At 42.3% G+C, this 15,241-nt stretch overlaps 1 protein-coding gene across 2 annotated transcripts; it reads left to right on the plus strand.

Annotated features, from left to right (window-relative positions):
• The first annotated feature begins 1,218 nt into the window (after positions 1-1,218).
• shc3 (SHC (Src homology 2 domain containing) transforming protein 3) lies at positions 1,219-14,935 on the plus strand. Of its 2 annotated transcripts, none has more exons than XM_086135154.1 (12): positions 1,219-3,437; positions 5,983-6,053; positions 6,550-6,613; positions 7,723-7,842; positions 8,157-8,210; positions 8,283-8,334; positions 8,424-8,553; positions 8,824-8,977; positions 9,053-9,146; positions 9,568-9,753; positions 10,216-10,526; positions 10,809-14,935. In XM_086135154.1, the coding sequence occupies exons 1-12, from the start codon at positions 2,874-2,876 to the stop codon at positions 10,935-10,937; spliced, it is 1,929 nt and encodes a 642-aa protein (XP_085991280.1). In that variant the 5' UTR covers positions 1,219-2,873; the 3' UTR covers positions 10,938-14,935. The 2 variants fall into 2 exon arrangements, with proteins under 2 accessions (XP_085991280.1, XP_085991281.1); XM_086135155.1 differs by having other exon boundaries at positions 1,222-3,437; positions 10,219-10,526.
• The last annotated feature ends 306 nt before the right edge of the window (positions 14,936-15,241 follow it).

Below are 15,241 nucleotides of genomic sequence, written 5' to 3' on the forward strand. Positions count from 1 at the left end.
GTCACATGTCCGGGAGTGTCCCATGGCAGCTTCGTCACAAAACAGGTGTGTACGTCACCGCTAATCTTTTTAATTTTGGGGCCTTTCAAGATATTTAGCCAAACCTTATGGATTATAAAATCACAAAGGGGATGTATGTCAACTAATGTTATTGTAGCGGAACCTTATACTGTATATATTTGTTTCGAGCGTACGTTTCGAACCTTTGTGATGGTGGCATATCTTTTCTTGAGTAAATTAAATCATGTGTGGTAAATTCGGACCTTTTTTTTAATATTGTGCCCCGTGAGTGTATAATTTTAAGCACATTCACTTATATTTATTGGGAGGCATGGCTCAGTGATGGAGTGGTCATCTCGAAGCTTGGAGTTCAACCCCGGCGTTTTCGAAGTGTCCTTGAGTATGGTGCTCCTGATGCTACGTCGTCAGTATGTAAATGTGGAAACAGTATATTAATGGTAGCGAACATTCTCACTTTCTTTTAATTGTTTTGGATTTAAATATGATGTCTCGTGAATAATTTCCGCCCAAAAGACTCAGTAGTGATGACGTCATCGTCATCTATAGATTGACTCTGAAGACACCGATGGATAAAAAATAAATAAAACAAAACACCGATGGATGTTATCTTTCGGTCCACTAGCAAACACAGTAACAACAGTGACAGGCATAAACTCATCAAAGATCACCCTCTGTCTGCTGGAATTACCCTAAATTATGATTTAGCATTAGAATTGCAAATCTGCCACATTATCAAAGTAATGGTGAAGTCCTCAAGGGATTTATGAGTGACTTCAGAAATACAGTAGAATACAAAGACCTTACTGTCATTGTCTGGTGGTATGGTTTCCTATGGTTCTACCTAGTCACAGTCTGATATATAAATGTGTGTGTGTCTATAAAGATAGAAATCTACATCAAGGCATGCTCTTCTTTTCCTGCACACACTGTAGATGTTTTAATTAAATGTTCTCTCGAACGTTGAATTGAAAACTGAGCTAATAATAATAATGGTTACAGGCAAGATCATTGTGGAGGGAGAAGGGAGTGCAGTCTTACTCTTACCAAAGCATGTATGTTTTTCTTTATTTTTATGATGTAAAAACTCTTTGAAGAAGATGAAGACCTGTAATCTGATGTTTTTTTTTGTTTTAGTTAATCCCTTTTTTTGTTTTTGTCATCGTGAAAAACAAGATCTCACCTGCGCAGCCTGGGAATGGTTTCTTCCACTATCCTGCAAGCCTTCCCTGAATGAGTCATCCAGCTGGCCACTCATTGGACAGGAGCATGCCGTCCCAAGGGATTGCCTTGCAGTAGCTGTGGCGGTGGAGCAGCAGCAGCAGGCGCAGTGAAGCGGACTCGCTTCCATTCACAGAAACAGTGGTATGCCAACCTGCTATTTCATTCACAGCCAGGACTATAAACATTGCCTTTTGTCCCTGCCATTTCCTTCTTTTTGTGGTTTAAATTAGCTGGAGGGGTTTTTATTTTTTTTGCTTGCTTGCTTTGTTCCTGAGGAGAGAAGGCAGTTTTTTTCTCTTCTTCTATATTTGCCATGTCGGGGAGGGAGACTGCAGTGCGAAATGCAGCAAAGTGAGCAAGAGCGGAAGCTGCTCATGAATGAGTGTCGCTGGCTCCCGTTCTAGAAGGCTGGAGGATATTTTTACATGAATGGTGTCTGTTTGTGCGGGTGAGTGTGGGGCTGCACGCTTTCTTCCCTGCTGCCACGGCGACCGTGGATGCCTCATCATCACCATCAGTGGCGCCGCTCTTGAGGAGACTCTCCTTTGCGCTGTTTTCCTCTTCATTGACTCATCCTCACCTGAGGAAGATGACGTCTATAGCGGATTTATTTGGCTTGTATCAGCTTCATCGCTGTCGTAACCTTGTTTAAGCTCCAAGCTCTCAATTTCACATTTTTGATTAGATTTTGGTGATGAATTTTCTTAAGTGTTTTGAAATGGCTGACAAATATAGTTTTCGCAGGATTCTGTTCTTTTAACTGCACTTTATGTCCTCTGAAGCGAGTGCTTTAAATAGCCATAAAACAGTTTAACTGCACCTATCACCTCATAAAATTGTTTTTCTTAAATGCAAAATGTCATGATATTGCACAGTTGCATATTACAATGAACTGAAACAATTGCCATGAGATGATCAAGCTACCTCACATTATTCCATTAAAAAATAGATCTCTATAATTTTATGTTAAATAAATAATTAAATAAACGACAACTACATTGAGATAAATAACATAAACTCAAGTACATTAAACAGCTGGGGGATTTTACTAACCGGTTGTTTCTATATTGCTGTAAGTGGGAGTTTTTTTTCCCCCTCTCCCCTCCGTGCCTTCCTCCCTCCAACAGGAAGTGATTTGCAGTGTTCAGCAAGCCTTTTGTTGAGAAGGTTTTCTCACATCAGTGAGTCATGCTCCAGCTCTGAGCTGGCAGCGGCTTGGCAGTAAGGCAGCAGCTAGTTTGATTCCGTCGCCATCACCTTCTCCGTGATTTGTGGATTTTCTGTTGTTTTTCGGGAGGCTAGAAATCATCATCGTTGTTGTAAGCAGCAGCAGTAGCAGCAGCTGAAGCATCACCGCTGGAAACCACAACAACGACCTCTCCATTCTCCTCTGCTTCGTTTCCATGGATTTCTGCCGTGTTTTTTTCTCCCGACTGGATTGAAGTGCCGGATTTTACCGATCAGGAATCGAGAGAGGTGGCCTACAATTGCTCTGAAACCCCTGCCACCACCATTGTCTCCACTGCCGCCACGTCCGCTGCTGCCATGTTACAGGAGAGGGTAATCATCGCGGCAAGGAGGTTGGCGGTGCATGTCGCTTGAGGCGCCGTGAGAGAGCAGAGGCGAAGGGTATGCTTCACCGCACCAAATACAACCGCTTCAGGAATGAGTCGGTGACATCCGTCGATGACATCGTCCACGGCTTGTCCATGAACCCCAAGGTGTCGGCCAGCTCCGAGACACCATACACGCCCCCGGCCGACGTCCAGCCCTTGGCCGCCTCCAACACTCCCAGTGCCCCCGCTGCTGCCGCTGGCCACGACCACTCGGACGATGGCGGTACGCCCCTGTGCACCCTTATCAACAAGGTGTCCAACCTGAAGTTCAGCAACTCGGGCAGCTTGCTTGGCATCAAGGGTCTGCCCTCGGCGGTCAAGGACCTGGCAGTGGCCAAGCTGCAGGGCGGCGGCGGCGGTTCGGGGGCAAGCCTCGGAGTGGCGGCCCCAGGGGCGGCGGCCTGCCTGTCAACACCGGAGCCTGCCGTTGGCATGAGCAAGAAGAGCAGGCTGGACGAGCTTCCACTCGCCGGTGAAGACTGGAACCCCGGCTGCGGTGGACCAGTGGGCAAACCTTTCAGAGGGTGGCTCCACTCCAGTGAGAAGATCTCTGGGCCAGGAGTGACGTACATCGTTAAGGTAGGTGGTGAATGCTGATCACTAACCATTTTTCTACACCCAATGTCATGTTCGACTGCTTACTTTGGGGGCGAAATGCAGACTACACCATTCCTCCGTTCTCTGGTTTGCCAGTCCTGTTCTGGTTTACGTATTGCGAGAGATGATGCCAGCTGACTGTGGACCCTGTGGTGGTTGCCAGAAGTTGGAATGTCAAAATAAAATGTGATACAATAGTTCTGCTTACAGGGACCGGAGAAGAAATTCATAGTGTCAATGTAACTGAGAGAAAAAAAATTCCAATTAAATATTTTGTGTGGGAGCAGGGAGACATCGAAAACATGCTGGACAGGGGCCCTCAAGGATCTGGGCTGGGCATCCTTGATGTATGGTATTGTTTTCATGATACTGATGGCCCCATTTGTGAATTGTGGCCATTCAGCGGGAAAGCTACATGGACCACTACATTACTAGTGCACCTGGTTGACTATCAGTATCAGCCAACATATCAGGAAACCCTCCTGTAGAAGCTAATCGTCACATTTGCAGTCACTCTCTGTGTCGCGCTTTTGTAACCATGCCGACATCTTTATTCCCCCGTGGGCTGTGGCAGTATTATCTTAACAGCAGGGATTAAAAAAAAAAGACAACACATCTTATGTCAACGGCAAGCATACATCATTTGAAAGGAGCACACATTGGTGCTGAGCTGTGAAAGTCATCATGCCGGCAATGAGAACTGGCAGAACTGATGATGCTGATGTGGAAAGTAAATGGAAAACAGAACATTTTCTTTTTTTTACATTTCAGGGAAACTTTTGTTTTAATGTGGATCAGTCAACATAAGAGAACAGTGACATATTGTCACACAAAGTGTCTGTGTGCCGTGTCACATTAAGCCCAGTCAGCGTCAATGAGCGTGTTTACCATTTTAGGCTTTTGGTCTGTGAGTTCAACGTCACTTCAAATTAGCATCACATGGTCGCCCCCACTCACCCATCATGTGCCATTTGTCCCAGTGGACATTGATCTCATCCACAACATTCACGTCAATGAATCCCTTTATGGCAGGCTGTCATAGCTCAGGACCCCTAAGTAGACTAAAATTTGGGAAAATACCTCAGATCTAGCCAAAGCATTGACACAAAAGACTTGGATTTAATACTGTGTTGAGATTATTTGACACACATATGAACAAATTTGTTCAATGCCAGATTAAAAAAAAAATCTTTCTGTGTGTGGTTTGCCAAAGATAAAATATATTTTAAAATGTGAAAAATCCTCATACAATACATCCTTATTTATATCAATCAATCAATCAAACTTTATTTATATATCACTTTTCATACATAAAAATGCAACTCAAAGTGCCATATAGCAGTTTCACAACAGCTGCAGCGGTAACAAAGCGTTTTCCAGAACATCCATCCATCAATCCATTTTCTGATCCGCTTTATCCTCACAAGGGTCGCGGGGCGTGTTGGAGCCTATCCCAGCCATCTTCGGGCAGTAGGCAGGGGACACCTTGAACTGGTTGCCAGCCAATTGCAAGGCACGCATAGACGAACAGCCATCCGCGCTCACACTCACACCGAGGGACAATTTTGAGTGTTCAATCAGCCTGCCATGGATGTTTTTGCAATGTCTGAGGAAACCGGAGTACCCGGAGAAAACCCACACAGGCATGGGGAGAACATGCAAACTCCACACAGGAAGGCCGGAGCTGGAATTGAACATGCAGCTCTGCACTGTGAGGTCGACGCCCTGACCACTGGACTTGTAGATATATTTTTTAAAAATGTAGTTTTGTTGACACGCGCCAGTGTATCATGAGTTTTATAATGGCAAGCCTAAGCGGCAAGGGGCGGAGGAAATGTTTTTGTTTCCAGACCTGACGACGAATGCGACGCTCATCATCAGCACAAAGTGTTCCTGGGCTGTTCTCTCTGTGTGAGTAGGTGGCTGCTAATGAAGAGGATTACAGGAGGATCTTATGAGGCATTTTAATAACACTACAGAATTCAGTATACTGTAGATACCCCCCTCCCCCAACTGTGCTGCAACTTTATCTCTTGATTGTGGCCGTGTTCTCTACAAAATATAGTGGCTCCTGCGAAGTCCCCTGTCACTCACATGAGGTTGCTCCAAATTTTGTAATACGGTGGTCCTCAGTTTATGATGGTGCTCAGGTCCGCTATAGGGAACGTCTATCACTAACACAGTGGTAAAATTACAGCACACTTTTTTATGGAAAATGCTTCTGGGCCATTAATATTTTTTGTAAAACAGTCAAGTAAGTACATGAGCATAAGTACGTCTCGCAGCACAGGCGGCCTGCCTGTGCTGCGAGACAACATTCTTACACCATTGCGGAAACTATTCCCCTTCACACAGTTTCGCCACCTTGAAATGTCATGTCGGTCCCGACTTAAACCAAGGACAATTGTGCAAAATAGCCTAAGAAAAAGCAAATTGCATGCTAATACGCTCGCTAACTGAGGTCTTGTGAAATATGGTGATATCTTTGGTGATAGTTTTGTAACAAGTGTCTGTCATTTCTTTCCAGTATCTGGGTTGCATTGAAGTGCTGCGATCAATGAGATCTTTAGATTTCACCACACGATCTCAAATAACAAGGTTAGTCCATGTTTTAATTTTATAACTACTCCTTAACCTGTAGGCACGGATGGCTGTACATTATGAGGCGTCAACATTAACCAGCCCCCTACTTTAGAATGTCTCCACCAATCTGGTTGCAATTAGAACCTTTTCAAGTCCCGCCTTGTTTCATGTGGTGTTGTGGGCGACTCCATTTATATATGTGTAGCTATTAAACGACAAGTTGATAGCCACTCACTTTATGCCGACTCTACTTTTCTGCTTTACTTGCTTTGATGCATTGTCAGCCGGCAAGGTCGCACATGTGTCGCCCCTCTCTTTTCTGTTATGTTCTATCCAGTGCTTTTTACACTCTCTGTCCCCAAAACCACTTAGTGACTTTAGCCAACATTGTTGCCATGACTGCTGCAAGGTTTTTAGAGTTTACCAGAATAATTGTCATTATTTTAATTATTATTATAGCTACTACAACTACATAATATTAATGTCTTTGGTTGTCTCTCAATCCCTCCAGGGAGGCTATTAGCTTGGTTTGTGAGGCTGTTCCGCCGACCAAAGGAGCTCTGCGGAAGCGAAAGGTATGTAGGCGGGTAAAAAGACAGGAGGGCCGGGGTTTGAAGAGATGGATGAGAAAAACTGGAGAACACAGTGGAACGCAAAAAGTGAGACGATGTGGAAGGCAAGAAGGGAGACAGCAAGGAAGAGCATAGGGAGGAGGGAGCTATAAAGTCAGACACTGAAGGCCCATAAGTAAGAGTGATAAAATGAGACTGTAAGGAGGGCAAGAAGGCAGTGTGGAAGCAACAAAAAATAAAATAAAAATACAACTGAGACGTGTGGAAGTGAGGAACAGGCAAGGGGAAAGGAAGAAGTGACATTGTGTTAGGTAAAGAATGGAAACAGTGAGAAGAAATCAAGAAATAAGAAGCCAAAAAGGCAGGCAGGGACAATGGTACGTTGTCACGTATGCAAATGTTTATTCGTGAAAAAAAACACAATTACATATTCATTTAGAATCTATTTATAGCACCATGGCCCCTGCTGGTCGTCTTCCTCATCCTTCCTGGCCGCTGAACGGCGGATAGCACGTCCTGATAACGAGAGCAGAGAAATGATGAGACACGGCACCGTGTGTCCGTGTGCGCGTGTGTGAGTGCAGGGGCATGACAGGCTGCATCCCACGCCGCATTCATTGCACACGGTGGCTCAATGACTCACACTGGACACGCTTTTTGCGCTGGCTATGAAACGAAGTGTCGGCCCGCATTCTGTAGTGCTCGTGCAAATGCCAGCGTAGACCCCCCCCCCCAAAAAAAAACACTTGTTGCTCTATTTCATGTTATTTCACATAAGTGCATGTTATTTGGGTTGTGGATGAGAGTAGTAACAAAAGCACCACCATGATGGCATCTGTGAGCTTTCTGGATCGCTTTTTTGCTAATTTCATGCAACTTTCTATTCAACCTGATCAACAACAGTTCAGTCACCCATTATTAGCCAGAGCATGCGTGTCTGCTCCAATGCAATGATTCCCAACCAGTATGATCAATTTTTATGATATTTTTGAAGGTGGTGCACTGTGAGATTTTTTTTCAGATGCAAAAAGTGTGCCTTGGTACAATAGAAGCTCGGAAACAGTGGGATTTAACATACTTTGTGTTCTAATTGAATTCTCATTGTGTGTCAGCCACCATCCAAAGCTCTGTCCAACATTCTGGGGAAGAGCAATCTGCAGTTTGCTGGCATGTCGATCAATTTAAACATCTCCACCAGTAGTCTCAACCTCATGACGCCGGACTGCAAACAAGTAAGCCGGAAAACCCACCACCTGCATGAAAGCGATATTTATGCTGCTTTAATTATCAGTGTGACAAGATTTCTCAAAAATGACAATCTGTGACATCACACATACTCCCATGTGGCAAAGGCTCAAGCAAACTTGTTTACAATATGAAAGAGTCTAAGATAAGATATCATTTATTTGTCCCACACTGGGGAAATTTACAGCCTCCAGCAGCAAGAATGTAGGCAGAAAGAAGAAAAAACAAACAAACACCGTTCAATTAAGTGCAATATAAATACAAAATGGATAAATTCCTGCTGTATTGTTTTACTGTGCAGATCATAGCCAATCATCACATGCAGTCCATCTCCTTTGCATCTGGTGGAGACCCTGTAAGTATCTCGTACAAAAGTGTGGATGGATTCTTACAATACACTTATTCTTATATTCTGTCCATCTTTCAGGACACAACGGACTTTGTCGCCTATGTGGCAAAGGATCCCGTGAACAGAAGAGGTATGAATTAAGTCCTTTCACACTTGTAACACATCCATTCAATCATTGGTTTTTGTTTTTTTTGTTTTGTTTGTAATGTCTCTCCCTAGCGTGTCACATCCTGGAGTGCTCGGATGGGCTGGCCCAGGACGTCATCGGCACTATTGGCCAGGCCTTCGACCTTCGCTTCCAGCAGTATATGCAGTGTCCTTCCAGCAAGCCTTCCACCACACATGACAGGTGAGTGCTACACGTCAAAAACATGTTTTTTTTTTAAATTTACACTGAACTACATGACGTGCTTTGTGTGCATGCTTGTCACTTCAATTATACCGTTCACATTAGAAGTCACATTTGTTTTCGTAATATGAACGAGTACCTACATCAAAATATCTGATTGAACAAAAAATTCTATATTGGGCATCAAGTGTATGTGTGTTATGCGATTTAACTAAGAGGTTGCAATTCAATTAATTGAATTAATTGATTGATACAAGTGTGTACTTGCAGGGTGTTCAACGTGGAGGAGTTGCCATGGACGGAGGATGAGGAAGAGTCGGCGGAGCATCCTTACTACAACAACGTCCCCGGGAAGATGCCGCCCCCCGGAGGCTTCATCGACGCACGGCTGACCAATCCTAACGCGCCTTCAGATGGAAGCCAAGTGCGTTACGGTGCCTTAAACCCAATGACAGACCAACAGTTGCAAACATATCAAAATCAGATCGTTTGCCTTTAGATGGGCACAAACTCTGTGGATCAGAACTATTACCAAGGGCGGCATTGTGGAGAAAACTGGACAGAAGAGAGAAAGTCTATCTTCATACAACAAGGTAGTAAAATTGTATTTTTTTGAGCTCTTACTTTTTTTTCTGGTCATTTTTACTCAGGTCACACGTTTATATCCAAGGGAAAAATGTATAGCTTGTCCAGGAAAAGTGTGCTTGTATTTTCTCTAATTTTTCATTTCTGCAAAACTTGTAGCTAATGGACAGAACAATATAGGGGTGGTCCGATCGGCCAATTGGATTGGGAAACTTTACTTCTGCGCTTTGGTTAGTTGGTTAGCACGACTTAATCAAATTTACAATTTTCTTGGCTGAAAGGGCAAAACATTTCGATAAAAAGGGCCATTTTTAAATGTTGGTGGTTACAGTCAACTTGAAATGAAGTCGTAGATGTTTCATTGTTTTGTTTGTAAATGTAAAAGCCGTGCCTTTCTATTTTACCACCGCTATGACTGTTCCTCTCCAGGGTCCTTGGATCAAAGCAGCGAGAGCAAAGGTCCAGTGACAAAAGCGGATGAGATGCCCACGTACATGAACACCCAACAAATTGATGAGCAGGTCCTGGCGGCGTTACAGGCCGAGGCGGAGCACGTGACCAAAGGCATGGCGGCCACTGCGAGGGAGAACCCTCCGACTGATCTCTTTGACATGAGTAAGTCCTTCATGGCATTTAATGGGTACACGTTTTGCGAGAAGAATCACTTTTTATACACTTTTGGGCCTACATCTGCCATCAAGTGTAACATAACACAACTCACAGCTCTTGTGGCAGAGAGTGCCATCTTTACTTGCAAAAATCTGCTTCACTATACTACAGTGCTTTGTTACATGAAACATATTGTTTGGAAACCAATTCGTTCGTGAACCGAGGCTGTATTCAACCTGAATTGCTCCATCTTGTTTTTTCCCCCTACTTCACTCGACCGACTAACTGCATGTACCTCAAATTTTGGCTGGCAACACAAGGCAAAAAAATAAATAAAAAAAATCTTTATTACAAATTGATATTACAATTCTTGGAAGTCAATTTTCCATAATATGCACCCTTTAATTCACCTGTGACCTGTTTTCATGATTGGAAAATTGTAAGAATAATATTCCTTTGAATATGGAGCAGAACCTTTCGAGGATGCCCTCCAGTCGCAGCCGCAAGCACCCTCGCAAGTATCCGCCCTGCACAAGGCGACGTCGGTGGACAACTCCAGCCCACTGCTGGCGCGCTCCATTGCTTTCCGGGTGCAAGAAGAACTGGAGGGTCAGGCGTGGTACCGTGGGAAGATGAGCCGGCGCGCTGCCGAAAAGCTGCTGCATGACGACGGCGACTTCCTGGTGCGCAAGAGTGCCACCAACCCGGGCTCTTACGTCCTGACCGGCATGCACAACGGCATCGCCAAGCACCTGTTACTGGTGGACCCTGAAGGCACGGTGAGGCTCACTCCCCACCCCAAAAAAAGCAGTTGTCCTCATCACACGATTCAGTCTTCACACTCGTATCAGGGCGATTTTAGAGTCTTCCATTAGCTAAACGTGCATGTTTTTAGAATGAGTCAGAAAGCTGGACCACCCGGAGAAAATAGTATTACGGTAGGAAAACGGCAACTCGACATAGTCGGGCTTAATCCAAGATTTGAATGTGCCAATTGTGCAAACCACTCGCTATTGTGGAGCTTTCCACTAAAAAGGAAACTCTCTCTTTCTATTTTACAGGTTCGGACAAAAGATCACGTGTTTGACAGCATTAGCCACCTGATTGGCCATCACCGTGACAACAACCTGCCAATTGTGTCAGCCGGGAGTGAACTGTGCCTGCTGCAGCCAGTCGTATGGAAGCAGTGACCCTGCGCCCGCCACGCCCCCTGCAAAAACGGGAAGATCTGAATTTTCCTTCCTGCCGTCTCAGAAACTTTAAGCGTGAGGGAAGCTGCTAAAAATACAAATCTATAGCGCTCGGGTGATGCAGAAAAAAAAGAGAATATTTATTATAGAACTGTTATTTTATCGTGACCACTGAAATGCTATATTTTTGCGAAGACACAGTATAAAACACCCATGATATATTGATTTGATGTTTCAAACTATACGATACCGTAGTTTCGATAAATCAAGCCTTGACAAGGTGTGGACCAGAGTATTTTAATTACAAAAGCTACAAATGTTACTTTCTGTCTGCCAAGCACAACCACATTTTTACTGATAAAGAAACAAACAACAAAAAAATGCCAGTGCCCCAAACACAAAAGCTGTTTAAAAAGGAGGAAAAATGCCGCTCTGTCGTAGCCGGAATGCTAGCACGTCTCCCAAATTAGTGTTCTGTGGCTTTAAGAATAAATTCAAAATTTCCTTGTGACAAAACAGGAGACACACTGAAAAGAAAAAAAAAGATTTTTAAAAAGAGAAAAAAGTTGTAAGATTGCCAGTCTTTATGAAGTCATACACTTTTCAGGAAAAAAAAGTATTTGTTTTGGCTCTAAAGAAAAGTTGTAATATCACTAACTTAATGAAACGTTTTCTCCTGAAATGAATACTTTTTCTTTAATATTATGAGATTATAGTCATAAGGGTAGAACTTTGTGATATGCATAAAAAAATATTCAATGTATTATTTATTCTACTGTTTCAATTTTTTTCTGTAAAATTATTTTATATATATATCGATATATAGATATAGATATCTGTTGATATGAGTATGATGAGAATGAAGTGTTTCATTTTCATCATACTCATCTTTTATTCTTATTCCCTAAAATTATGGCTTTAGTCTCATTTACAATGTGTTCGAATGTGCAACCAAATAAAGGATCAAAGCAACTGACAACATCAAGGATACAAAAGAGCCAAACTGTCACAGTCACAACAGCGCCGATATCAAGGGGCATCGCTGGGCGCTTTTGAGGGAACTCACGGTAGAAGTCCCGGAGGAGGGAAGGGCTGAGAATGAGGGACCTAGAGACCCAGGAACGTTCTGTGGAGCCGTAACCCTCCCAGTCAACTAAATACAGTACTGAAAACCCCTATCATGGCCACATACATCCAAAATCTTGTGGACAGTGTAGGCGGGTGACCATCAATGACCAGTGGGAGGTCGGGAGCTTAGGACAGGCGGCGACGGGTTGATACGGGAGCCTGTACGATAGTATACAGTGAAATTAAAGCACAGCCACCACGGAACGTTGGTTCTCAACTGGACAGCCATTGAGTTGACGTTGGTGGAAAAGTTTTGAATAGAATCCATAAACTCCAGAAGGAACTGCTCGTGTCTGCCGATCAGTGCCCCCTGTGTGCCCTAACGGCTTGGCGGATCTTGTCATCTCAGTGTGCCGGGTCCATGACTGGTCAGAACGTGAAGAGCGGAATTAGGACCCAGAAGCAGACACGGAAAAAGTATTTTATTTGCAAAAATTCAAAGTAAAAAAAACAAACTGTGTGCTGGGCTGAATTTAGCAGGGCATGGAAGGCTTAACGTTCTGACAAACGTGTAACTGAGTAACACAAGCGTACATAGAGAAACAACAAGCTCAGCTCAGCCCTGTGCGACCAAATAAGGGACCCAAGGAACAAACATCAAGGACACAAAGAGCTAAACCGTCCACAGTCACAACAATGATGACTTTACAAATACTCAAATTATGATTGCCCACTTTCTTTTCTTGCAAAATAAGAGCACACAATGTGACGGCTATTCTTGAAGCATCACCCCTGGTGTTACAGTTTATTACGACTATGCTAACAATTATGTAACTTATTTGCAAATTAATTCGAACAAGGTTTTTTTCTGATTTAAACAATATTTCCACTTTCTTTTCAGATTGTATTTTAGTTTTTACTTTCTGCTCTGAATAATTTTGTCGTTTTTTTCCCACAATACTCGATGTTGGCTCTCTGGGTCACATGACTTCTAAAAAAAATAATAAATCATGCCCTCGATGCCCTTTATCTCGGGGTGACTCTGGTGTGTGCTTACACTGTAAAATAATCCCGCTTTGATTTGCATGATTTGGGGTTCTTTTCTAGGTGTTAGTGACTGGTTCTGGGAGGGGGACGTTTTGATCACATTGTTTTGACCACGACTAAATTGTGACAATTTTAATGATCACACGTAAATAGCACAATGACAGCCTTGGATGAGACGTCACTTGCTTTCTCACCAAAGACAGTTTAAAAAAATAGAAGCAGGCCCTCCTCTAGGTGTCAGCACAGTCTCTCAACTCGACCTTGTTCTCATTTCCTAACAATAGTAGCAAAAAAAAAAAGTGATTATTCCTCAGCCTGTTACTCATAGCAAATGGGGTTGTGTTCAAGTGCAGTCCAACCAAACTCAGCATGCGTTTCAGTGGGTTTTGACGAGACCGATGCAATGTAACGCCTGTATTTTTGCTGCAAGGGGAGAGAGTGTACAGTACGCGTTTGTCACATAACACCTCCATTCAACAGAATTGACTGCTGTCAGGAAAATCTTCTGGCAAGTTTAGAATCTGAATTTTTTTTGGGGGTGGGGGGTGGTCAAAGTTGAGCACTTTGCTTCGTTGATAATTCATGTATATTTAGTGATTTTTCTTTTCATTTTAATTTGTAACTGGTATTTGAATTTTTTTTTAAATTGAAAAGTAGACAAATATAAGTTTGAATAAATTTGAATATGGTCATTAATAACAAATAAACAGTAGCTATCAATAGTCTGGCCCCCTGTTCAAATGCCAGGTGTTTGTATGTGAAACACAAGACCAAAAATAAATCATTTCAAAACTTCTTCCACCGTGAATGCAACCTTATAACCTCAACGACTTGATTGAAAACATAAATATTTTTGAGACAAAAGGTTAAAATCAACAACTGATGAAATGTGGCTGTACAAATGTTGCATGCTCTCTCAGTAACCGGGACATGGCTTGTGTTAAAAAAAAAAAAAAAAAAATCTCCCAAACACATGTGGTGTGGGAAAATGTGTTTTGCTCCGATTAAAAACCAGGGTTAAATTTTCTGGCCATGATTTCACAAATTGTTTGGCGCAAACACATCAGCAAAACAACATCTTACCTACAGTTGTCAGATTTTTAAATTTCCCTTTGTGGATTGGTGTGCGGTTTTGGAAGCCCCCCATATTCCCATACACTCCCATGTGTCCAGCATTGAAACATGCTTGGAATTCTCCAACAGGAATGATAATTAGAGTTTTTTCGTTCATTTTGAAATATGCCAAGGAAATGGGTACAAAACATGCCTTTAAAAAAATACATAAATAAACACGTTAACGTTTACCTTGATATTGAAAGACATAAACTTAATCAAGTTCCGATCACGAAAACCACGCCACTCCAAACTTTTCTTGAGATATCAACTATTTGTGAGGGGAAAGAAAAGTGAAAAATTTGAAATCTACCACACGGTTCAATTATTTCATTCAGAGAAGAAATTAGAGGCAAATAATAGGAGAACACGTCTTTCTTTTGCCGGCCTTTCTGTTGAGGAAAATGTGCCTTTTCTTTGTACAAATAAGTGCAATATGTGATGTTCAATATGGAGCATGCCTGTTCTCCATTTGTTGAGCTCGTGTTTTGGCCCTGCTGCGTGTTGCTGCTCGACATCTCCCTCCACCCATTATTATTATTATTATGTGCAGTACATGGAGTATAAATGTAATCTTTTTTTTGTTTTCCGACACAACAACTAATATAACACAAGAGGTCACTATTATCGGAAGACTAAATGGAAAAAGGAAGAGAGAAACGAGGACATGAAAACAAAAAGTTCAGATGTTTACAGATTTAATCTTTTGGTTGTATGGGTTTCACATTATTCTGTATGAGTGTTGGCAATAAAACCATGAATGTGTAGAACCTCTGCTTTCTAGCACACACACACACACACATACATATATATATATATATATATATATATATATATATTTACCCACACATATACATGCATATATGCACTGAAACTAGTCGTGTATTATTTTCATTTGTATGTCCTTTTTTATTCAATCCATTATTTTATTTTTACAAAACTTTTATTTCAATTATAATTATTTTTATTTCATATATTCTGTATACTGTATATATTATGCCAATATATTTCAAAATCATAATCTTTCAAAAAAATCTCTGCTACCGGTATTTTCATTGAGTCTCCCCAAAAATGTT

This window comes from Hippocampus guttulatus, chromosome 17 (genome assembly GCF_054856545.1).
Source record: "Hippocampus guttulatus isolate MCC_2025c chromosome 17, RoL_Hgut_1.0, whole genome shotgun sequence".
Classification (NCBI taxonomy): domain Eukaryota; kingdom Metazoa; phylum Chordata; class Actinopteri; order Syngnathiformes; family Syngnathidae; genus Hippocampus; species Hippocampus guttulatus.